The 24,365-nt window shown below is 48.2% G+C and overlaps 2 protein-coding genes across 2 annotated transcripts; both read left to right on the forward strand.

Moving 5' to 3' along the window:
• The first annotated feature begins 14,280 nt into the window (after nt 1-14,280).
• On the forward strand, nt 14,281-15,918 carry LOC125533693 (BIIDXI-like protein At5g11420). The gene is made up of 3 exons (XM_048697061.2): nt 14,281-14,483; nt 14,598-15,095; nt 15,209-15,918. Exons 1-3 carry the CDS (start codon nt 14,384-14,386, stop codon nt 15,748-15,750), a joined length of 1,140 nt encoding a protein of 379 aa, XP_048553018.1. The 5' UTR covers nt 14,281-14,383; the 3' UTR covers nt 15,751-15,918.
• A 567-nt stretch (nt 15,919-16,485) lies between these two features.
• On the forward strand, nt 16,486-19,017 carry LOC125533695 (protein DUF642 L-GALACTONO-1,4-LACTONE-RESPONSIVE GENE 2). The gene is made up of 3 exons (XM_048697062.2): nt 16,486-16,813; nt 17,662-18,159; nt 18,253-19,017. Exons 1-3 carry the CDS (start codon nt 16,723-16,725, stop codon nt 18,795-18,797), a joined length of 1,134 nt encoding a protein of 377 aa, XP_048553019.2. The 5' UTR covers nt 16,486-16,722; the 3' UTR covers nt 18,798-19,017.
• The last annotated feature ends 5,348 nt before the right edge of the window (nt 19,018-24,365 follow it).

A 24,365-nucleotide genomic window follows, 5' to 3' on the forward strand; every position in this document is an offset into this window, starting at 1 on the left:
TCTTAACCCAATAACTATGACTCAAGACCTTAATAGGCCCGCGTCTTTTAGTTTCACATGGCATCACATTTGTATTTCCTCTATACTCACACACTCGCTCGAAAAAAAAGCCCGTGCATTGCAACGGGAAAGAAAATAACACACACTCTTAACCCAATAACCATGACTCAAGACATTAATAGGCCCATGTCTTTTAGTTTCACATGGCATCACATTTGTGTTGCCGACAGTGACCTCTGTGCTCACACAATGAAAACACGTTTGAATGTGGTTAGTCTTAATGTCTCTCTCTTTTGCGCGCGCACGTGCGCGCACTCGCTTGGAATAAGATAAAAAGTATGTTGTTTTTTGTCCGCAAGGTTTTCCATAGTTGTGTATGCATGGTTCTTGATGTTTTTTTCTCCCACTCTGGTTTTAATAGATATTTATTTGCAATTTGAATCATCCACGGTACAAAAAACAGACTGTACACTATATATTAAGTTTGCACCAAAAATTATATTTTAGATATATTTAACAGCTAAAAATAACTTCATATTTAGATTCAACATATTTTTCTAATCAAGTTTCATATATAACATGTTACAATTTAAGTTACGGTTTAAAAGATATGAATAATCTTATTTTACATAAACTGTAGATTGATTAATCGAAACGTCAAGGGGTTTTCTGTTAAAACTAAAAAAACGTTTCGGCTGACTTAAATATGGACGGCGGGTTGACTGTCTAAAATGTCAGGGGGTTTTCTGAGAAAATGAGAAAAAACGGTTCGATTGTAACTTAAACGTGTACTGCGGGTTGATTTACAGAAAACTGAGGGGTTTATTTGTAAAATGGCGTGATGGACGACCAGAAATAGTCCATGTTTTATTAGTAGGTAAGATATATATATATATCCATTGTATTATAAAAATAATGTGCCAAGCTTTGGTTTTAGGATGATTAGATTGCTTGTTTACTATGTGCAGAACAAAAACAGAAACTTTGGCTGTAGCGCGTGATTTTACATTTTTTTACTGGAAAGTCAAATGGGTTTGAAACTTTTTGCACATTACTTCTGTATAAATTGTTCAAATTTGCAAATTTATTTCATAATTTTTGGAGATACAGAAGTTTACTAAACCTTCAAATTACTACAGACTGTCCTGTTTTAGACAGATTCTGTTTTTGATGCATAGTTTGCTTGTTTTGATGAAACTATCGATTTATATCAGTGGATTGAGCCATGGAAAAGTTATATTACAGTATCTACAATGCAAAAACAAAATATGAATTGGTTTGCAACAGTACTTAGAGTAGTGATTTGCTTTATTATACTAACAGATCTCACAAAGTTTTTGTTAAAGTTTTTTGTGGATGAAGTGTTCGAAGAACGAGGAGTTACCGATGTGAGAAGAATAAAGAGAGGCAATAGCACAAGCTTGGGGATGCCCAAGGCACCCCCAAGTAAATATTCTAAGGATACTCAAGCATCTAAGCTTGGGGATGCCCCGGTTGGCATCCCATCTTTCTTCTTCAACAATTATCGGTATACCTCGATTTTTGTTTCGTTCACATGATTTGTGTCCTTTATGTTTTTTGTTCTTCCTTTATGAACCATGCTAGTATTAGATAGCCCTTCATTTATTTATAGAATGCTTCATGTGCTTCACTTATATATTTTAAGTATGATCTTATAGGATTGCTCTTTGTGCTTCACTTAAATCTTTTGAGTATGGTTTTATAGAATGCTTCGTGTGCTTCACTCATACATTTTAAGCTTGGACATTGGTTAGTTTATATTAATGCTCCATGAACTTCACTTATATCTTTTGGAGTATGAATAATACTATCATCTAAAGCGGGTTTGGAAGAGTGTCGACTTTAGGAACTAGTGATCCCGCTATTCCGAATGGGGAGAATTTTGCTTATGTGGGGAGTAGTAAAATTTCTATGCTTGTAGATCATGAAAAGAATGCTTTATGTGATGGTTATGTTGTTGAATTCATTCATGATGCTACTGAAAATTATTATTAGGGAGGAATATATGCTTGTAGGAGTTGCAATAGTATCAAGTTTCCTCTCTATGTGCTTAAAGTTGTGAAATAATACTTGTTTTGCCTTCCTATGCTAGTTGATTCTTGTTCCTATAAATTGTGTGCTCACAAAATCCCTAGGCATAGGAAGTGGGTTAGGTTTGAATGTGCTAGTCATATTCTTCATTATGCTCTCTTTATGTTTCAATTCTTATCTTTTATGTGAGCATCATTGAAATCATTATGCCTAGCTAAAAGGCATTAAAGAAAAGCGCTTGTTGGGAGACAACCCAATATTTAACCTTACTGTTTTTGTGTGTTCTCATGTATTATAGCTTTTGTTTCAATAAAGTACCAAGTAAGACCATTGGGAAGACTTGGGTGAAAGTTAATGTGATCTTGCTGTAAAAAATAGAAACTTTGTGCTCACGAGATTAGCTGCTATTTTTTTACAGAAGAGTGCTTTGGTGCTGATTCTTTTTGCAGAAGATTAATAGACAAATTCCTCACGTCCAACAATTTATTTCATAATTGTTTGAGTAGCATAAGTATGGTTAGTGTTTAGATCATTACATACTGTTCTATTTCTGACAGATTCTGTTTTTATTGCATAGTTTGCATGTTTTCTAGTTTCTATGGCTTATATTTCTCAATATAAATTGTAGAAATGATATGGTAAAGTAGGCATTGTGTGAGAAAAATTATGAACCTTGTCTTTGAAAGTACCAAAGTGAATGGTTTACTCTTTATCATACTAACCTATCTCACGAAGTTCCGTTAAGTTTTGTGTGATTGAAGTTTTCAAGCTTTGGGTGAGATATCGATATGAGGAGCATAAGGAGTGGAAAGACCCTAAGATTGGGGATGCCCAAGGCACCCCAAGGTAATATTCAAGGAATACTCAAGCGCCTAAGCTTGGGGATACCCCGGAAGGCATCCCCTCTTTCGTCTTCAAAACTATCGGTATACCTTACTCGGAGCTATATTTTTATTCGTCACATGATATGTGTTTTGCTTGGAGCGTATTTTCAATTCTACTTGCTATTTGAATAAAATCATTGGATCTGAATTATTAAATGAAAAAGAATCCTCCCATGGCTAGTTAATTATTTGACTACTCTGTGTCCTTCACTATTATCTTTTGGAGTAGTTTGTCATTTACTCACGTGCTTCACGTATATCCTATGAGTAAATGGTTGAATAATTGAATATCATAAATCTGAATTTATGCATTTTTCATATGCTTATACCATGGGGAGTAATGACTTCACATAGAATAAGTATAGGTAGTAAACTTATTGAAAGTTAGCAAACGTAGAATTGGTCACTTGAACAATTCATGAAAGAATATTGAAGGAAGAGAGATTTCACATATAAATATACTATATTGGACATCTTTTGTTATTGTGAGCACTCATTAAAATATGACATGCTAAAAGGTTGATGTCGGACAAGGAGGACAACGTAATGGGTTATGTTTTCTTATATCCGAAATAAAATATATTGTCTTGGATCATCCAACATGTTGAGCTTGCCTTTCCCCCTCATGCTATCCAAATTCTTTGCACCAAATAGAGATACTACTTGTGCTTCCAAACACCCTTAAACCAGTTTTTCCATGAGAGTCCACCATACCAACCTATGGATTGAGTAAGATCCCTCAAGTAAGTTGTCATCAGTGCAAGCAATAAAAATTGGCCTCTAAATATGTATGACTTATTAGTGTGGGAGAAAATAAGCTTTATACGATCGTGTGATACGGAAGAAATAAAAGCGACGGACTACATAATAATGGTCCATATCACAAGTGGCAATATGAAGTGACGTTCTTTCGCATTAAGATTTTGTCCATCCAACCATAAAAGCGCATGACAACCTCTGCTTCCCTCTGCGAAGGGCCTATCTTTTACTTTTATCTTCTACCTTATGCAAGAGTCATGGTGATCTTCATCTTTTCTTTTTACATTTTATCCTTTGGCAAGCACATTGTGTTGGAAAGATCCTGATATATATATATATATATATATATATCCAATTGGATGTAAGTTATCATGAACTATTATTGTTGACACTACCCTTGAGGTAAAAGGTTGGGAGGCGAATCTATAAGCCCCTATCTTTCTCTGTGTTCGATTAAAACTTTGAACCCATAAATATCACGTGAGTGTTAGCAATTGTGAAAGATTAAATGATAGTTGAGTATGTGGAGTTTGCTAAACCAAAGCTCTGACATAGACCCTTCCTGAAAATAAGATGAATTGCAATTGTTTGATGACTGAGAATATAGTTTGTTAGTTTCAAGAAAGTTTATGATCTATACTTTAACATGTGAATAGCTTGTTATTTGATCATGAAAAGTTTTATGAAGATGAGCTACTGTTATGATATATAATGATGTTATAAAAAGTGATTGAAACTATCATTGATGAAACTTATGCACTTGCTGGCATTCACACTTCATAAATTATTTCTTTTATCATTTACCTACTCGAGGACGAGCAGGAATTAAGCTTGGGGATGCTGATACGTCTCCAACGTATCTATAACTTATGAAGTATTCATGCTATTATATTATCAACCTTGGATGTTTTATATGCATTTATATGCTATTTTATATGATTTTTGGGACTAACCTATTAACCTAGTGCCTAGTGCCAGTTTTTGTTTTTTCCTTGTTTTTGTGTTTTACAGAAAAAGAATATCAAACAGAGTCCAATTGACGTGCCAATTTTTGACGATTTTTATGGACCAAAAGAAGACCCCGGAGTAAAAGAGTTGGGCCAGGAGAGTCCTGGGGCGTCCACGAGGGTGAGGGAGCGCCCACCACCCCCCCAGGCGTGTGGTCCTGCCTCGTGGACGCCTCGGGCACCTCCTTGACGTGAGACCGACGCCAAAATTCCTATAAATACAGAAACCTCAGAAAATTAACCTAGATCGGGAGTTCCGCCACCAGAAGCCTCTGTAGCCACCAAAAACCAATCTAGGCCCTCTCTGGCATCCTGCCGGAGGGGGCCATCATCACCAGAGGGCATGGAGGAGGATCCCGGAGGGGCCATTATCGTCATGAAGGCCAAGGACCAGAGGGAGAACCTCTCCCCATCCCGGCAGAGGCCATGGAGGAGGAAGCACAAGGGGGAGAACCTCTCCTCCTCTCTCTTGGTGGCACCGGAGTGCCATCGAGAGGGGAATCATCGTCGTGGTGATCGTCTTCATCAAGATCACCATCATCATCACCATCCTCATCTCTTTTACGCGGTCCACTCTCCTGAACCCTGCTGTAATCCCTAATTGAACATGGTGCTTTATACCACATATTATGATCTAATGATGTGTTGCCATCCTATAATGTTTTGAGTAGATATCTTTTGTCTTTGGGTTGATTGATGATTTAGATTGGTATGAGTTGTATTTTTTACTTTGGTGCTGTCCTATGGTGCCCTCTGTGTCGCGCAAGCGTGAGGGATTCCCGCTATAGGGTGTTGCAATACATTTATGATTCGCTTATAGTGGGTTGCGTGAGTGACTGAAACACAAACCCGAGTAAGGGGGTTGTTGCGTATGGGATAAAGAGGACTTGATGCTTTAATGCTATGGTTGGGTTTTACCTTAATGATCTTTAGTAGTTGCGGATACTTGCTAGAGTTCCAATCATAAGTGCATATGATCCAAGTAGAGAAAGTATGTTAGCTTATGCCTCTCCCTCATATGAAACTGCAATAGTGATTACCGGTCTTGTTAACGATTGCCTAGGACAATTCCGCACACCGATCCACCATTATTCCACACTTGCTATTTATAATATTTAGTAATATATTCTAATTTCATGATAACAGAACCTACTTTTATATTTTAGCTTTCCGATATCATACAAAGTTATCCTCTTCATACCCACAACATAGTTTTATTTCTCGTTGCTAGTTGGAAGCAAACGTTCGTTGTACGTAGAGTCGTATCAGTGGCAGATAGGGCTTGAGAGAATATTGATCTTACCTTTAGCTCCTTGTGGGTTTGACACTCCATACTTGTCACTTCCACCTTTGTAAATTGCTACGATGATTCCTTGCACTTGGGGATTATCAATGTCCATCCAACGGCCGTAGTGCTTCTTCAACCTCTGTTCTTCTTGCTCCAACCGCCCAAACCAGTGTCGGTCGTGCCTCGTGCTTCTGCCTCCCGTGGCCGGCTGCGATGCGGCGGAGGCCTCACCGCCCCCTACTACTCCCACTGCTGGCCAGGCCATCCCTCTACTCACCCACACCCTCTGTTATTCTGCGGCGACGGCAGCCTTACACCGCAGTGAACCAGTGAACCCTCATACTCCTCTACGCGTGGGCATCCACTGCCACGTCTTCCCCGGCTCCGCGTCGTCCACCGCCATGATGCTCTCGGCGCGGTGTGGTCAACATGGTCAAGGAACGGCTTCTATCAGACGTGGACTTTGCGTGGAAAGGCTGACAGCTGGGTCCACGGCCGCAATAAGGAAGTGCGTCCTTATTCGCGTAAAATAATGATTCATCCACCTGACAGCAGGGACCCACCGGATGGGCCACCGTATTTTGCAAAAAAAATGTTTCCTCCTGACTGCTGGGACCCACCAGACGGGCCATCGTATTTCATGAAAAAATGTTCCCCCCGCTGTCAGCTCGAACCCACCAGAAGTGCCTCCTTATTACGCAGAAAAAATGAATACTCCCCCTGCTAGCTGGGACCCACCTTGGTGGGAGGCTGACTTGTGGGCCTACTAACTTGACGGGGATGGAGGGCTTTATCAACTTAGTCAATATAAACGATTCTAGCTCCAGTGACCGTACGATGCCCATCCAACGGTCGTAGTGCTTCTTCAACCTCTGGTCTTCTTACTCCAGCCACCCAAACCAGCGCCGGTCGTGCCGCATGCTCCTGCCTCCCGTGGCCGGCTGTGATGTCGTGGAGGCCTCACCACGCCCTACTACTCCCACCGCTGGCCAGGCCATACCTTTACTCACCCACACCCCCTGTTATTCTGCGGCGACGGCAGCCTCACACCACAGCCGAACCAGTGAACCCTCATACTCCTCTACGCGTGGGCATCCACTGCCACGTCTTCTCCGGCTCCGCGTCGTTCCCTTCCTAGGCCTCGCCGTCGTCCACCGCCCTGGTGCTCTCAGTGCGGCATGGTCAACATGGTCAAGGAACGGCTTCCATCGGACGTGGATTGTACGTAGAGAGGCTGACAGCTGGGTCCACGGCCGCAGTAAGGAAGTGCCTCCTTATTATGCAAAAAATAATGATTCCTCCACCTGACAGCAGGGACCCACCGGACAGGCAACCGTATTTCGCGAAAAAAATGTTTCCCCCCTGACTGCTGGGACCTACAAGCTACATCTTCGCTCGCAAGGAAGTGCGTCCGGGCAAAAAAACGATTTGCCCCCTGACTGCTGGGACCCACCAGCTACATCTTCGCATGCAAGGAAGTGCCTGACAGTCAGGACCCACATGGTCGAAGCGTACGTAGCATTTTCATTCTGGTCGCGAACGTGTACGTACATACTGGTCGATGTAGAGGCGTGCACGTGTCGTAGTAGAGGCGCGCACGTAGCATGTACACGTACGTACAACAACCAGTGTGAAAGAAAGAAAATATGGCCACGTACGTACATACGGGTGAGGTCTCGAACACCTACTCGCGCATAAGTACGGCCAGGGCTCGTGTACATGGCTGGGTTGGAACGGAGAAACTGCGTCGTCGTCGTGTTCATTGGGAGGCAACGGAATGCGTCGTGTTCATCAGGAGGCAACGGAACGCGTGGGATCCAACCGGCTTGGACGAAACAGCTGATGGAAACGAGGCCTGGCGTACCGCACAATGGAGGAAACGGCCTTGTGTTCGACCGGCCACGTTCGAAACGGGATCCTGTTCATCAGGAGTGGTCTAGCGTATCGCAAAATGGAGGAAACGGACCTCCTACGGTCGAAACGGGGGTCCTGTTCATCGGGAGGGTGTGGCATACCGCAAAACGAGGAAACGGACTTGTGTTGAAGCACTATGGTCGAAACGGGGGTCCTGTTCATCGGGAGGGGTGCGGCGTAGCGCAAAACAGGACTCCACGGGATACTGTTCATCTCCACCGTCGACCCCTCCAGCCTCCACGGGCTACTGTTCATCCACCGTCGACCTCCTCCAGCCTCCACTTGCGACTGTTCATCCACGGGCTCCTGTTCATCCAGCCTCCACCGCGCGCTACTCCATCGGCTACTGTTCAACCAGCCCTCTCCACGGGCTCCTGTTCAACCACCCCTCCATGGGCTACTTTTCATCCAGCCCTCCACCATCTACTGTTCATCCAGCCCTCCACGGGGTGGTCCTGTTCATCCAGCCCTCCACGGGGTCATGTTCATCCAGCCCCAACCGGCTCGATCGATCGGGATCCTGTTCATCCAGAGGCAACACCACGGGGTCCTGTTCATCCACCCCCACCGGGAACTATTCATCCAACCCCCCCCCAGCACCGCTCACTGTTCATCCAGAGGTAGCATCGATCGGCTTCGGTTAGGAGCAGTAGCGAAGGAATCGGTCGATCGGGTTCAGTTAAGAGCCATCGCTCGATTGCTCGGATTCAGTAACGCGTAGCCTGCAGTGCAATCGCTCGGGTTCAGTAGGCGAACGCCTCGCTTGGGTTCAGTTAGAGCCCAACGCCTCGCACCCACGCGCGTGCATGTACGAGAGAAACGCGCAAACCTCCGTGCATCGCTCGGCCCCGACCACCCACCGTGACAGGGAACACCCCGATATTTTCCTCGGCCTTGCTTCTACCATGGTTTTTTCCGTCATGGACGACCCAAAGAATGTCATGCAGCTGCGTCTCCAGCCCGCCCAGGACGAAAAGCCCATTTCCTGTCATGGTTTTTTGTCATAGAAGTAGGCCCCCACCACATCTATGATGATATTGGGTTTTGTCACAATTATTTTCATAGAAGTGTCATAAGTATGACAAAAAAAATTCGTTTGGCCCCAAATGTCACGGATGTGTCTTTTTTTGTAGTGCCAAGGCAGGCCGCGCGCCCCCTCTCCCTCTGGTTCAAATTGGACTAGGAGGGGGCGACGCCCCCCTTTCCTTCCTCCCTCTCTCCCCCTTCCTTCTCTCCTAGTCCAACTAGGGAAGGGAGGGGGATCCTACTCCCGGTGGGAGTAGGACTCCTCCAGGGCGCGCCATAGAGGGCCGGCCCTCCCCCTCCTCCACTCCTTTATATACGTGGCCAAGGGGGCACCCCAAAGACACACAAGTTGATCATTGATCTTTTAGCCGTGTGCGGTGCCCCCCTCCACCATAATCCACCACGGTCATATCGTAGTGGTGCTTAGGTGAAGCCCTGCGTCAGTAGCTTCATCAACACCGTCATCACGCTGTCGTGCTGACGGAACTATCCCTTGAAGCTCTACTGGATCGTGAGTTCGTGGGACGTCACCGAGCTGAACTAGTGCAGATCGCGGAGGTGCCGTATGTTCGGTACTAGGATCGGTCGATCGTCAAGACATACGACTACATCAACCGCGTTGTCATAATGCTTCCACTTACGGTCTACGAGGGTACGTGGACGACACTCTTCCCTCTCGTTGCTATGCATCACCATGATCTTGCGTGTGCGTAGGAATTTTTTGAAATTACTGCATTCCCCAACAAGTGCTACTTGACGCGTCGGTGTCATTGGTGTGCTAGAGGAGTCCGTCATCCGGCAATGCAGAGCTTGACAGCAGCGACGTGGAACGAGAAGAAGACATCGCGGGTGGGCGCGATGCATCCAAGGAACCCCCCTCCCCTGTCTGCGCGCAGACCATGCGGCCTGGGACGTGGTTTGCTAGCGGGTCTGGCTAACTAGCGCAAATCCTAGGATAGATGCCCTGGCAGGATCAGTAGGGGATCTCGTGTGTGTAGCTGAATCAGCTTCACCCTCCGTGTTGTGATCTTCCGTGGCAGATTGTTCCTACATAAAATAACCAACGTGTATAGTGTTTTTTGAAATTTCATCAACATTAGTGTTATAAATAGTTACATGCATCATGCGCATGTTCCCCATGATTCAAAGGAGTGAAAGGATTAAGGCGGATAGGTGGTAGGATCTCGGCTGGAAGTTGTGCGCCAACATTAGGATGCATGATAGAAAAGGGAAATATGACCTCATTAAAACGACATCTTGAGATATATAGACTCGACCGATGGCGACATCAAGATATTTGCACCCCTTATGAAGGCCACCATAGCCTGTAAACACACATTGCTTTGGGCATAATTGAATTTATGTTGATTGTGAGGGAGAAGATTTGGCCATAGTGCACATCCAAAAATTCATAAAAAGGATAGTTTGGTTTAGCATGTAATAGATGCTTCATGAGTGTTTGGAACATGATGGCTTTGCTAGAGAGTTTGTTATTAAGATAAACAACAGTGAGAAAGGCTTCATCTAGAATTTAAGTGGCATAGATGCATGGGCAAGAAGTGCTAAACCAACTTCAACTATATGATGATGTTTGCGCTGAGCTGACCCACTTTGTTGATGGGCATATTAGCATGACACATGGTGAGAAATACCAATGTGATTAAAAGCAATTTAACTTAAGGTATTCACCTCCCCAGTCGGTTTGCATATCAAGGACCTTTTTATCAAATAATCACTCTACATGATGCTAAAAATCATGAAACTCCTATAACAGATCAGATATATTTCGAGAAAATATATCCATGTAAGCTTAGTGAAGTCATCTATAAAGCTTACATAATATATTGGTTTCTGCCTCCATGTAAGCTTAGTGAAGTCATATATAAAGCTTACATAATATATTGGTTTCTACCCATTGAAGGTGTGGCAGGATCCCATATATCTCAAAAAACGAGCTCTAGATGAGCATTCGAAGTACTAGCTGAAAGGGAGTTGATGGCTCTTCGCTTTTTGACAAGCATCACAAACTGACTCATTAACATTACTGAAAAAGAAGATTATTTCCTTTAGGACTTTGTTGACCAACACATACAAAGAATGCTTTAGACGCCTATGCCACTAAGAGGAGGATAGTTTCCTTGCTTAAAGAGCTTGCCGCCCTACTGACGGTTTCTATGGTCGGGGATAAAGGCAACCCCTACTCTTGGTGTGTAGCAACACCTTCTCCATTACCTAGTCCTTAATGGAGATAAATACATGCCAAAATTGAAGGTAAGCCGGGTTATCATGATCAAGTTTATAGGTTGAGACAAGATTTTTCGATGTGGATGGGGCACACAAAAATATTCTTGAGGGCAATGATTTTTCGATGTGTTTCGCCGACGGACAATGTGGCCCTCACGGCCCCATCTCTAAGGTGGAAGTCTAGGCTGCCATTAAGGGCATGAATCCATCGTCAGCACCTGGCCCGGATGGCCTCCCAGTGAAGTTCTTCCAGACCTTCTGGGAGGTTATTAAGCCGGAAGTGATGGCCCTCTTTGAGGAGTTCTATGTGGGTTCCATCGACCTTACCAGGCTGAACTTTGGGATTATCACCCTCATACCCAAAATAACCGGAGCATCGGATATCCGACAGTTCTGCCCGATCATGGTGATCAACGTCATCTTCTGCATCCTTGCGAAGGGGTACACCATTAGGGTGGCCCCAATAGCGGGCCGGATCATACACCCGGATCAGTCGGCATCCATCCAGGGCCGGTATATCCTTGATGGAGTCCTAGTGTTTCACGAAGTACTCCATGAGGTGCACACCAAACACCTCAAGGTAGTTTGCCTGAAACTAGACTTTCACAAGGCATACGACACGGTCAGTTGGCCCTTCCTTTGGGAATGCCTGCTCCAGAAGGGTTTCACCGATGGCTGGGTAACCCGCATGATGCAAATGGTCTCCTCGGGCCGGACTGCGGTGAACATAAATGGCGAGATTGGCCCCTACTTCCCCACATTCTGTGGGGTCCGTCGCGACGATCCCTTCTCTCCGTTCCTCTTCAACGTGGTTGCTGATGCTCTAGCAGCCATCCTTGATAAGGCCAAGGCCGCGGGGCATATTAGGGCCATTGTCCCACATCTAGTAGGAGAGAATGGGATCTCCCTTCTCCAGTACGCAGATGACACCATTATATTGGTGGAAGGCTCCCTGAACGACATCATGAACCTGAAGTTCCTCCTGCTCTGCTTCCAGCAGATGTCTGGCCTCAGGATCAACTTCGATAAGAGTGCAGTCATGGTCTTGGGATACCCCCAAGACGAACGCCAGAGCATCGCGAACCGACTCAACTGCCAGCTTGGGTGCTTCCCCACGACGTATTTGGGGATCCCCATTAGCGACACGAGGCTCACGGTGCCCGAGATGCGCCCCACGGTGGGGAAGCTTCAGCACCGCATTGAGCCTTGGCAGGGCCGCTGGCTATCTAAGGCCGCCCGGACGATGCTCATTAACTCGTCCCTCTCCAGCTTGCTCCTATTCATCATGAGTTCTACAGCCTCCCTGAGACGCTGCACCATGAGATTGCCACAGTCCGGGACGCTTCTTCTGGGCTGGCGAGGGCAACAAGCAAAAGTACCACATGGTTCGGTGGTCGGAGATCTGTAAGCCTCGCGATCAAGGCAGACTCGGGATCATGTCCTCCAAACGCATGAACATAGCTCTCCTGACCAAGTGGATGTGGCGGATTGCAAACGGAGAGGGGGGCTTGTGGCTCCGCATCATCCAGCAGAAATACCTCCGTGGTCAGCCACTCGCCTTCTGCCAGCGGTCCGGTGGGTCCCGGTTTTGGCAATCCACCATACAACTGCTCCCAGTCCTCCGCATCGGGACCTCGATTGCGGTTGGATCTGGCACCGCCATGCTGTTCTGGTTCGAAAGATGGGCTGGGGACATCCCCTTCATGGCTCACTTCCCTGACATGTTCTCCATCGCGGTTGATCCGCGGATTTCTGTAGTGGTGGCCCTTATTGGCTTAGGGCACCTAGTGTTCCGGCGACCATTTGGTCCAGTGGAAAATGATGCGTGGCAGGACCTGCTCGACTTCATTGCTGTGCACGAGCCGAATCTGGAGATAGGAGAAGACCGCACCAGGTGGCGGCTTGAGCCATCTGGACAATTCGCCGCTAAATCTCTCTACCAGGCCATAGCCCCCTCGCCGGGCCTTGAAGCTCTCTCCTCCATCTAGGCGATCAGGCTTCCCTTGAAGATTAGGATAATCTTGTGGCAATGGATTCGCGGCCGCCTTCCGTCCGGTGTAGAGGTCCTGAAGCGCAACGGCCCTGGTGATGGGCGATGCCCGCTCTGCGGACCTGGGGAGGATATGAACCATATCTTCTTCACCTGTGTGTCCACGCGGTTCCTCTGGAGCTGTTTACGCGAATTAGTGGGTGGAAGTTGGGACCACAACAACTTCTCCGCTCTCTTCGCCGAACTTTAGGCAGTACCAGCCGCTTCTTGCCACATTAGGTGGCTGACCATCGGTGTGCTGGCCTAGACGCTGTGGACTATTATGAATAAGCTTGTGATTCAGCAGGTCCCTCTTCGTCCCGCTACTGACGTTTTGTTCAAATGGTCTGGTTACTTGCAGCTTTGACGGCCGCTTAGCCGCCCTAGGGAGAGAAACGCCATCACCTCCATCATCACCCAGCTTCGTGCGATGGTTCTCCGGATGGCTCCTCCGCTTCCCCCTCCTCCACCAGAGGCGGACTAGATTCTCTCTTCCTCGTCGCCACCGCCGTGTTGTGTTGTGCGTGCCTCATGTCTGTGTTGGGCTTGTTGTGCTGTGCCCACAGCTGGATCTTGTGTAGAGTTTTGGCTTGTGTGTTGGACCTTCCCGCGGTGGCGTTGTGTGTGTGTTGTGCGGTTGGTACCTTGTTGACTTTGCGCTCGATGATTTGCTTTATTTATAAAGCGGGGCAAAAACCTTTTTCGATAAAATATTCTTAAGACATAAAGTATGATCATGGGCAAGATTTTTATCGCACACAACTCACCTTCTGATATCTTGCCCGATGGATAAGCCATCGCATACGTTACGCTTTCTGGCAAACAGTTCTGTTTTTCTACCGTGTGTAATGTTTCAATCACACATATAGATCTGTCTTCATAGCCCCATCCTGCAGTGAACGAAGGCAGGTTAATTTGACGGATTATTAGATGAACGCGGGCAGAGCGGCCAGGAATCCAAAAGATGCTACCTGCTATCGTTGTCTCTCGATCCCGCCGGTGATACAGTGGTCAACTCTGAAATAACTCCTGCCTCGAGATCCTTAATCAGTGAGCAGGAAGTCTCCCCTATTAAGTGAACACACACCACTGAGCTAGTGCGTACACTAAACTTAGATCACAGCCTGCTCTAGTTCTCAAAGCACCACTGCTTCACTCGCTGTGCCGTAAGACATCGTAGATGATGGTGAGGGCAAGAGAGATGGTGCAAGGTCCCCGTTGCGTCGCGCTGTTGCTGCTCGTCTGCATGGCTGCTCTCGTAGCTTCGGACACCACCGATGGTGAGAGCTTTCAAGCTGTGTTACTTATGTGTTTCATTTCTAGTGCATGGCATATGGCGAGCTGATTAATCATGCCGGGAGCTGTGTTATGTCGTTTTTTTTCATGTTCATCAGGCCTCCTGCCGAACGGCAACTTCGAGGAGGCGCCGGACCGGTCGCAGATGGACGGGACGAGGGTGACGGGCCGCTACGCGATACCGCGGTGGGAGGCCTGCGGGTGCGTGGAGTACATCTGCTCGGGCCAGAAGCAGGGGGACATGGTGCTGCCGGTCCCCGAGGGCGCCCACGCCGTGCGGCTCGGGAACGACGCCTCCGTCCAGCAGCAGCTCAGCGTGACGCCGGGGACGCACTACGCGATCACCTTCAGCGCGGCGCGCACCTGCGCCCAGGCCGAGAAGCTGAACGTGACGGTCGGGGCGCAGTCCGGCGAGCTCCCCATCCAGACGGTGTACACCAGCAGCGGCTGGGACTCCTACTCCTGGGCGTTCGAGGCCAAGGAGAGCGTCGTAACGCTCACCGTCCACAACCCCGGATATGATGAAGACGCCGCCTGCGGCCCCGTCGTCGACTCCTTCGCCATCAGGACCCTCCTGCCACCACAAAGCAACGAATGTACGTACTAGGATCATATCATACATAACCTCTCGTTTTCAGTATAGCTACGTACGTGATTTTTGCATGGATTCGCCGAAGATGACTAACTAAATACTTACACCGGCCGGCAGATAACATGCTGAAGAACGGGGACTTCGAGGAGGGCCCGTACATCTGCCCCAGCACGTCGTGCGGGGTGATGGTGCCGCCCATGGACGAGGACAGCTACTCCCCGCTGTTCCCGTGGGTGATCCTGTCGTCGACCAAGTCCGTCCGGTACGTGGACGCGGCGCACTACGCGGTGCCGCAGGGCGCCCGGGCCGTGCAGCTGGTGTTCGGCGCGGAGAGCGCGCTGGTGCAGGAGGTGTGCACCGTGCCGGGGGTGTCTTACAGGATGGAGTTCTCGGTCGGGGACGCGGCCGACGGGTGCACGGGCTCCCTCGCCGTGGAGGCGTACGCGGCGGGCGGGAGGGTGACGGTCCCGTACGAGTCCCAGGGCACGGGCGGGTTCACGCGCGGCGTGCTCGAGTTCACGGCGACGGAGGACCGGACGCGGGTGGTGTTCGTCAGCGCGAGCTACAACATGAAGTCCGACGGCACGGTCTGCGGGCCCGTCGTCGACGACGCCTCGCTCGTCTGCGCGCAGAGCCACGCTCGCCGGCTGCTTCTGTGATTGTGCGGTGCCGCAATGTACGGACCGTTGGTTTGTGACACGAGCAATTTGTCCTCTTCCGTTATGGAGTAGGATCTAAAATTCCGGACGGTCGGCAGTTGTAAACCAGGGTTCTGTAATGTATCGTGGATAATTTGCATTAGGGAACATCATTTTAACATTTCTTTACATGTTGTGGAGGCGAATTTTTATTTTTTTTGCGAATCAAGAACTTTATAGTTTGCATTAGGGAACATCATTTAAAGCATTTTAAGCATCATTAGGGTTATAATGGGACTGCATACATCAATCCATAGACACAGACATCTCCTCCTCTCCTCTGTAGCTTGTTTTACACAGCGGTAGGCAAGTAACTTTTGAATGATAGAACACCAGCAAGTGCAAGACGCATAGTTCCGTGGCAGATTTACACGAGCGCATGACGCGGCATCGTGGCAGCCGAGCCGATAGATGCGGCGCCTGCAGCGCCGGGTGCCGGGGAGTAGACCTCTTTTTCTACAGCAGAGCGAGTTGACAAATCTTGTTCCATTTTTTAGGGAAGAAGTGGGCAACCATGTGGCTAGGCTGTTCGGCGACATGGCAGCCCAGTACGCACTTGGGCTCGGCCTGGGCCCACCCAACATGCATGCACCTGCTATCGTCATCGTTACAGCCCAGCCCACATAGCGAGCGGCTTTACCATTGACGCGTCGTCCCCAAACCCCGAGGACCCGAGGCTGCTGCACTGCATCGGGCCCTGCGGTCGTGCGGAGGAAACTGAAGCGTAGAGCAACCGGAAGCGAGCGAGACCCGAGGGATGCTCGGCTGTCCTTCTCGTGCCCTGGAACCCGGCCTCCTCTTGTCGCCTTCCATTGCCAACCAGCATAGCCAAGTTGACATGACTGCTCCGTCGACCCTTCCCCGTTTTAAAGCCCCATTGTTGACAGTGTAGGAGCAGAGAGCCCAGCACCACTTCGCCAGGCACGGGGAGAGATGGGCATGGCGGAGGGGATGCGGCGCCGGTGCATCACACTGCTCGTGCTCGTCGGCGTCGCTGCTCGGGCGGCTTCGGCCGTCACGGATGGTGAGATCTCGCAAACTGGTGCCCCCCGTATACGTTAGCAGGGATCCTTCCGCGAGCGGGCTTCCCAGCGCCATTTCATGTTGCAGAGCTTTTTGTTGTTCTTCTTGCTAGTTTCGGTGCCCTATTCATACCTTAATATGCGCATTCAAATTCAGACTTCAGTGAGAGAGGTGTCAGAATTCTGACGGTGTGACTCGTTGGTAATACGCCGTAGGTAAGCAGAAGTAACTAGCGTAATACTGATTTACGTTGGAAACTTTGTAGACGGAACAAGTAACTAGTGTATACTATGTGTATTCCTCTGTTCTAAAATAGATGACCCAACTTTATACTAACTTTAATACATAGTACAAAGTTAGGTCATCTATTTTAAAACGGAGGGAGTATATGGATCGTTCTCGTCGTTTTGATTATGCATCTTGTGGACGCCGGGATTGCCGGCGTTGACTGATTTTCCAGTGTAAAGGCACGTACGAAAAAGAGTATACAGCTCAAGATTTGCAAACTGGGCGATCAGATTGTGAAATTATTTTCTGGGTCGTGGAACTGAGAGGGGTTTCTGAACCTGTCGATATTTAATCATCTTGATAAGAATATAAATTGACGAATTGTTAGGGTTACTAGTATACTATTGAAACTCAATTTCCACTGTTGAACACTTTCATTTTTGTGCAAGTGAATCAATTAATGTGCACTGCAGTTTTAGATCACACTCAACTTAATCTTTTAACACAATAGATCTAGCTCATTTGCACGGCTAATGTGTCCCAGCTTTCTGTAGCCGCAAATGGATGAATACTTTTCCATGCTTGATATGGCTAATATGTTCGATCACCTTGTGTGCATAGGCCTACTACCGAACGGCAACTTCAAGGACGGGCCAGCCAAGTCCCAGCTGAACGGCACGGTGGTGATGGGGCGCCACTCCATACCCAACTGGGAGATCTCGGGGTTCGTCGAGTACATCCAGTCGGGGCACACGCAGGACGACATGATCGTGGCGGTGCCGGAGGGCGCCAGCGCCGTGCGCCTGGGCAACGACGCGTCCATCCGGCAGAACATCAGAGTCACGCGGCGCGCCTACTACTCCATCACCTTCAGCGCGGCGCGCACCTGCGCCCAAGCCGAGAAGCTCAACGTGTCCGTCGCCGCGGATTCCGGCGTGCTCCCCGTCCAGACCGTGTACAGCAGCGGCGGCTGGGATTCCTACTCATGGGCCTTCAGGGCCAAGCACAGCGCCGTGTGGCTCGCCATCCACAACCCCGGCGTCGAGGAGGACCCGGCGTGCGGCCCCGTCATCGACGCCATCGCCATCAAGACCCTCCAGCCTCCCACGAAAACCAAAGGTAAGATCGCTAGCTTCCCACATCGATCTGAAGGTTCAACTTGGTAGCGAATCCTAAGTTCCTAACGACCGAGTGATTCAACTCAAACTGCAGGCAATATGCTCAGGAATGGCGACTTTGAGGATGGGCCGTACATCTTCCCGGACTGCCCGTGGGGGGTTCTGGTGCCGCCGATGGACGAGGACAACTGCTCGCCGTTGCCGGGATGGATGGTCATGTCGAGCACCAAGGTGGTCAAGTACGTGGACGCGCCGAGGTACAGGGTGCCGCACGGCGCGCGGGCCGTCGAGCTGGTGGCTGGAAGGGAGACGGCGCTGGTGCAGGAGGTGGCGACCGTGGCCAGGCGATCGTACAGGCTGCAGTTCTACGTCGGGGACGCGGCCAACGGGTGCAAGGAGTCCATGGTCGTGGAGGCCTATGTGGCGGCGGCGAGCCTGAAGGTCCAATACCAGTCCCAGGGCACGGGAGGGTACAGGCGCGCCATGCTCGATTTCGTGGCGGTCGGGAACCTCACGCGTGTGGTGTTCCAGAGCCTTCACCACCACATGAAGGTCGACGGCACGCTCTGCGGGCCGGTCGTGGATGACATCTCTCTCGTCAGCGTGCGCAAGCGCGCGGCTCGCCGACTGTTCATGTGAACTCGATTAGTCGATGTACTAGTAAGATGCAGAGGCCGGGGCTGTCCTCCTCTCAAAGAAAAAAAAAAGTATGATTTCAGGCTACCACTAGAATTTTCCATAACTACGAACCATAACTTATGGTTGCATGGTTAGAGGAACTGTGGTATCCCAGGCCAACAAGGTTCCAATCTTGATGCTCGCATTTATTTCAAAATTTCCGGCGATGCACATTAAGTGAGAGGAGATGTTTCCGTCGAGGACGAGGTGCCTACGGTAACTTCGTAAATTTCAAGATGATATGTCGGCTTAGTCTTCGAAGGTGCTCATATAGGTAGGGTGTGTGTGCGCACACGTTCATAGGGGTAAGTGTATGCGCGTGTATATGAGCGCTTGCGTCTGTACTGCATTCAAAAAAAAAAGAATTTTCCATAACTTGATGTGTTTACCTTGTTCCTTTTGTGACAGATTTCAGGCTACCACTAGAATTTTCCATAACTTTAATACTTTTCAAATTTCCCAATTGAAATTAACAGAACAAGCAAACTTCAAACATTTCAACACCATGCAAGAACAAGCTACGCATAGCATGACTAAACTGTTTTTACTCCATGAATCCACAAGAGGAGAACAAATGACGCTCAATCTGGAATGCAAAGTCTCAAAAGAGAAATAAAAGAACAGACTTTAGGCTGAACTTGTTCTCATAAGCGAGAACAAAGGACGCTACCAGCTGAACTTGTCAACTAAACCACGTCAATCTTTCCCCCCTCCTTGGGGACGCAGCTTCGGTGACTTAAAGGCACCTGCCTTTGGGTCATTGACATGTGGGCCAGCCACTTGTTGGGCCCACATGTCATAGACACAAAGGTAGGTGCCTTAAGGCACCGAAACATCGTCCCCTCCTTGGACAGGATCGAGCTTCAGCCAATCATCACCATGGATGAAGTTGTAGCCCAGGAAGGGCTTCATCTCGTCCTCACTCAGTTTACGCATCCTGGTATAGCTGGCCTGAGCCTTTGAGCTCGTAGCCAGAGAAGAGGAATCCGGAGTCGTCTGCCCTGCTGCGTTGAGATCAACGGTGGAGCTATGTGTGTTACTGGGGGGCCATGCCCCCCCCTCCCTAAGATTAGAAAAATTCCTGAAGAATTTTTTATTAGGTGTTAAGATTAAAGATAAATGTAGCCATCTACCTCCCTCCCCCCTCCCCCCGCCCTTCCCCCAAGCCATACTCGGCTAGCTCCGCCATTGGCTGAGATGTTGTGAAGGCGCCGTAGCTCTTTGCCACAGAGTCCAACATGCACTCCTGCAGTTCAAGTGAAAACATTAAGGTCAAATTGCATGTGGGGCCAAGGAAATAGTAAAAGGATGATACAATCTTCATTACCTTGTACAAAGACTGCCCGCTCCCACAAAAAAAATCAATTGTCGCGCGGATGTAGCACTGATAAATGGAGGCCTAAGAAGAAATAAGAAGAAAATTTGCATACCTCAAATGTAAAATTGACAGCGTAGAAAAACATTGCTTTTACAGTCATGGTCGCCGAGCTAAATGTGTCACCGGAAGTCCGTGCAGTTTGAATCCAAGTGATGATGATGGTCATTGACCTATCTACACTGATGAGGGAGGCAAAAGGCTTCGTGGTCTCCAGTGTAATTTTTTCAATACATTGCATCAATATCAATGTCATCAATTAGTATCACTTGAATCAACAACATATAAGATAGCCTGGGTGTTTGGAAATTAGCATCTCCAGTATGGCCTAAGAACACACACAAGAACGAGCATGCTCACTACATCTCAGATTTACAATTTATATAATGGTAGAATTTGCAAGTGGTTCATGACAGACATTTCACATTCTGCTAGTAAAGAGATGCAGGGCAGATACCAGAATGATTAGCTCAAACTGAACAACATACTCACTAGTACATCTCAGATTTACAGTTTTATATAATGAAAGTGGTCTGAATTGAGCTTTAAGAGATTAAAGCCAGGTCTTTATTGAACAATCTCCCGAATAATGAAAACAAGAAAATGAAGCCACTGCGAGACTAATACTCCTTAAATAGACTGAGTGGCACTGATAGTACACAATAAACTAACAATGACTCCAACAATCAAGATATGCATACTGAAATAGTTTCAACAAATATAATTAAAGATCTTCTTGAGATTCCAGCAGCAAATGAGGTAAAATAACCAATTTTGTCTACCATGAACATCTCTTAAGAACGCTTATGAAGGTTGGGCTTATGGTTTGTGGTGAAGGGTGCAGAGTCTAAAACACCCAACAACAATATGTACTTGAATCTCATGCGTAAAAATCTGAGTTGACGCATTTTTGCAGAGTAGCGACAACATATCAACCAAGACCTGGTGTGGCAATGTACTAGATCCATAAACGAAAAACAATCTGAGTTGACCCTTCAATAGGCTTGGTTGCCGCCCCTCCAACACCCCCGCACGTCGTCGTCGCCCTTCCGGCAGATGAGGTAGCCGCCTGTCAGAGAGGGAGCATAGGAGATGAGGTAGCCGCCGTCCCCAGCCGCCGGTGAGAGACGAAGCAGAGAGAGAGAGAGAGAGGCGAGAGGAGAGGACTGGCGGCTGCGAGGGGAGAGAGATTCCAGAGAAGAGGAGAGCCAGGGAGAGAGACGCAGGGGATGCGTGGTCCCGCATGGTTCCTCTGATTTGGAGGAGAGAGCCAGGGGAGAGAGAGATGGTGGATTCTGGTTCAACGACCTATGGCCCGCGGGTGCGGGTTGTGGAATGGACCTCTTAGAGCATCTACAGCCGCCGATAGAAAATCTGACCCCTCAAACTCCCGCGGACGCGTCCAGACACGTCCGTTGGCACTGACTAGTCACGTCTCAAATTTTCTTCTTCACATCCGTGTACCTCATATCCGGCATCCTATATCCATACTATGCATGCAACATGATGAACTACTCTAGTGATCAAACAACAAACAAAGAAATCGACATCAAACGGACAACAAAATGCACATAAACCCACTTTACATCATCCAAAAGATCACCACAGTTCATCACCGAACAAGTTCAACAACTAAAAAACTATAATAAAAATAAGAGGGAGCTTCTACGACTTCCTCGCTGGGCCTTTGCCCTTCTGGTCGCCGGTGCAGCTATAGGCGTCCGCGGCTAGTGGAGGATCCTGTCCGTCCTCCGAGGAGGTGGAACCATTGTCGTCACCGTCGTCGGAGCTCCGGCGTCCGTGTTGCGCTGGCGCGGTAGCTGCAGCGACGCCGCAGATCCAAAGCTACCCCCGGTGTCCACCTTGGACCGCTTCAAGGCAATGCGGAGGGCCAGCTCCTTGTCGAAGTCGAGGTCGAAGCTGGAGTGGCTGCCAGCGCTCGACATTATGGATCGGAATGAGGGAGGGAAGACGATAGGACAGAGCAAGATGCTGGAATTTTGTCTATTTTGGGCCTAGCCCAATAGCAGTTTCGGAAATTCCTAATAAATCCTAGAGGCCCACGCAGCCCATTCGTGCAAGGCAAGAGGTGGAACTAAAGTTTAGTCCCACATTGCTAGTTTATTAGAGGGAGTTGGGCCTCTTTATAAGGGAGGCTCTTTCTCCACATGTATGAGGATGAGAACAAGAGGGACACCCAGCGCGCTCCTCCTCCGCCGCTCTCCTCAACGCCACGCCACGCCACACCACGCCACACCACGCCTCGCCTCGCCACGACACGACGCGGGTAGCGGGAATGAGACGAGCCAATGTCTAAATTTTTGCCACGCGCGACGGGTATACGAAAGGTCACGCGGAAGCTGAAACGTTTTGCTGTAGTGGAAATTGAATACGAACGGCGCACCTCTTCACCTGCTGCATTTTCGTTTCGTCTCCCTCGTTCTCTTCAGCTCCCAGCACAGTCTCTCGCCTCCTCCTCTTGCGCCTACAAAAGGGAGGTCGCTCCTCTCAGAGAGACGCACCAGAACCTCTTCTTCCTCTCGCCACAAGTTCCTGAGCACTGCGCTGCTGCTACATTCTTCCCCATCCCGGCTTGCGGCGTGCACCGCAGGTCGGGACAGTAGGCCTCCGGAACCGCACCTTTTGAGTCCTGTACGGGAGAAGGGTGATAAGGTTTTTGGGGAGCGCTCTGCGCAACTACTGGCTTCTTCATCACGGACTCCGACGACTACTTCCCTGACGACGACTTCTTCCCTGACGTCGACAACCTCATCAGCAACATGGCTGGAGAGGATGTCGACCCCAAGTCCAGTGCTTCTGTTGCTGTTGTCCCGTACGTGTTCTTGCTCTTTCTGTTAGATGTCCTGCCATAGTTCTTTGCTCTAGTTTCTGCCCTACATATGTTAGGTTCTACTTCATATATGCAACTTCATCTAGTGTCTGTTCTAGATGTGTTTAGTTCAAGTTCATATATGCAGATGCTATTTACCTTCTCTATGTTAGATTGCATGACTTGCTTTATCTCTACTATGTTAGTCATGCTTTATCTAGTATTTCTGTTAGCAAAGTTATTTGGTAAATTGCTCATATATATTTCCAACAATCCAAAAACCTTATTATAGGCAATTTACCCCAAGTGGTTTTGTTGCTTCCATGAGACCTCCTATGTTTGAGGGTATCCACTATAAGAGATGGCGTGTGAGAGCAGTCTTATGGTTTCAAACCATGAGTTGCTATGACGCCACACTTGGCAAGCCTGAAGGGGAGCTTGATGCCCAACAGGAACAAGCTTTTCAGAAAATGGATACTCTGTTTAAGGCTGCTCTCTTGAGTGTTCTTGGTGAGAACATAGTTGATGCTTATGCGTCAATTGATAATGGAAAAGATATGTGGGACGCACTCGAGGCCAAGTTTGGGGTATCGGATGCAGGCACTGAGCTGTACATCATGGAGCAATTCTATGATTACAGGATGACTGAAGAGCACTCTGTGGTTGAGCAAGCTCATGAGATACAATCATTTGCTAGAGAACTTGAGCACTTCAATTGTATGATACCGGACAAGTTTGTTTCTGTAGGTATCATCACTAAGCTTCCTCCTTCGTGGAGGAACTTTGCTACCTTACTGAAGCATAAGAGGCAGGAGTTTTTCGTTCCGGATCTCATTGGCACTCTTGATGTGGAAGAAAAGGCGAGAGCAAAGGACACACGTGCTCGAGGTATTGAGGGAGGATCTAGTGCCAATTTGGTACAAACGAAGAATGTCCAGCCCCACAAGTTCAAGAACAAGGGCAAGTTTGATGGTAAAGCAAAGTTTGATGGGAAGAACAAGGTTGTGCAACACGCGAACTTCAAGAATAAGAATGACAAGAAGAAAGGGGTTTGTCATGTGTGTGGGGATCCTGATCATTGGGCTCCTAGTTGTCCTAATCGCTATGACAAGCTTCATCCTGGGAAAGGCGGCAAGACTGCTAATGTTGTCATTGGAGACATTGACATGAAGGATGTTGGGTATGGTATATTTCCCATTGTTCTTTCAGTATGTCATTCTCCTGATTGGTTGATTGACACGGGTGCTAATGTGCATGTATGCGGTGATATTTCCATGTTTTCGTCTTATCAGACCGCATGGACTTCAACCGTGCTGATGGGCAA

This window comes from Triticum urartu, chromosome 2A, assembly GCF_056163025.1.
Source record: "Triticum urartu cultivar PI428250 chromosome 2A, HENAU_Tu73, whole genome shotgun sequence".
Classification (NCBI taxonomy): Eukaryota; Viridiplantae; Streptophyta; class Magnoliopsida; order Poales; family Poaceae; genus Triticum; species Triticum urartu.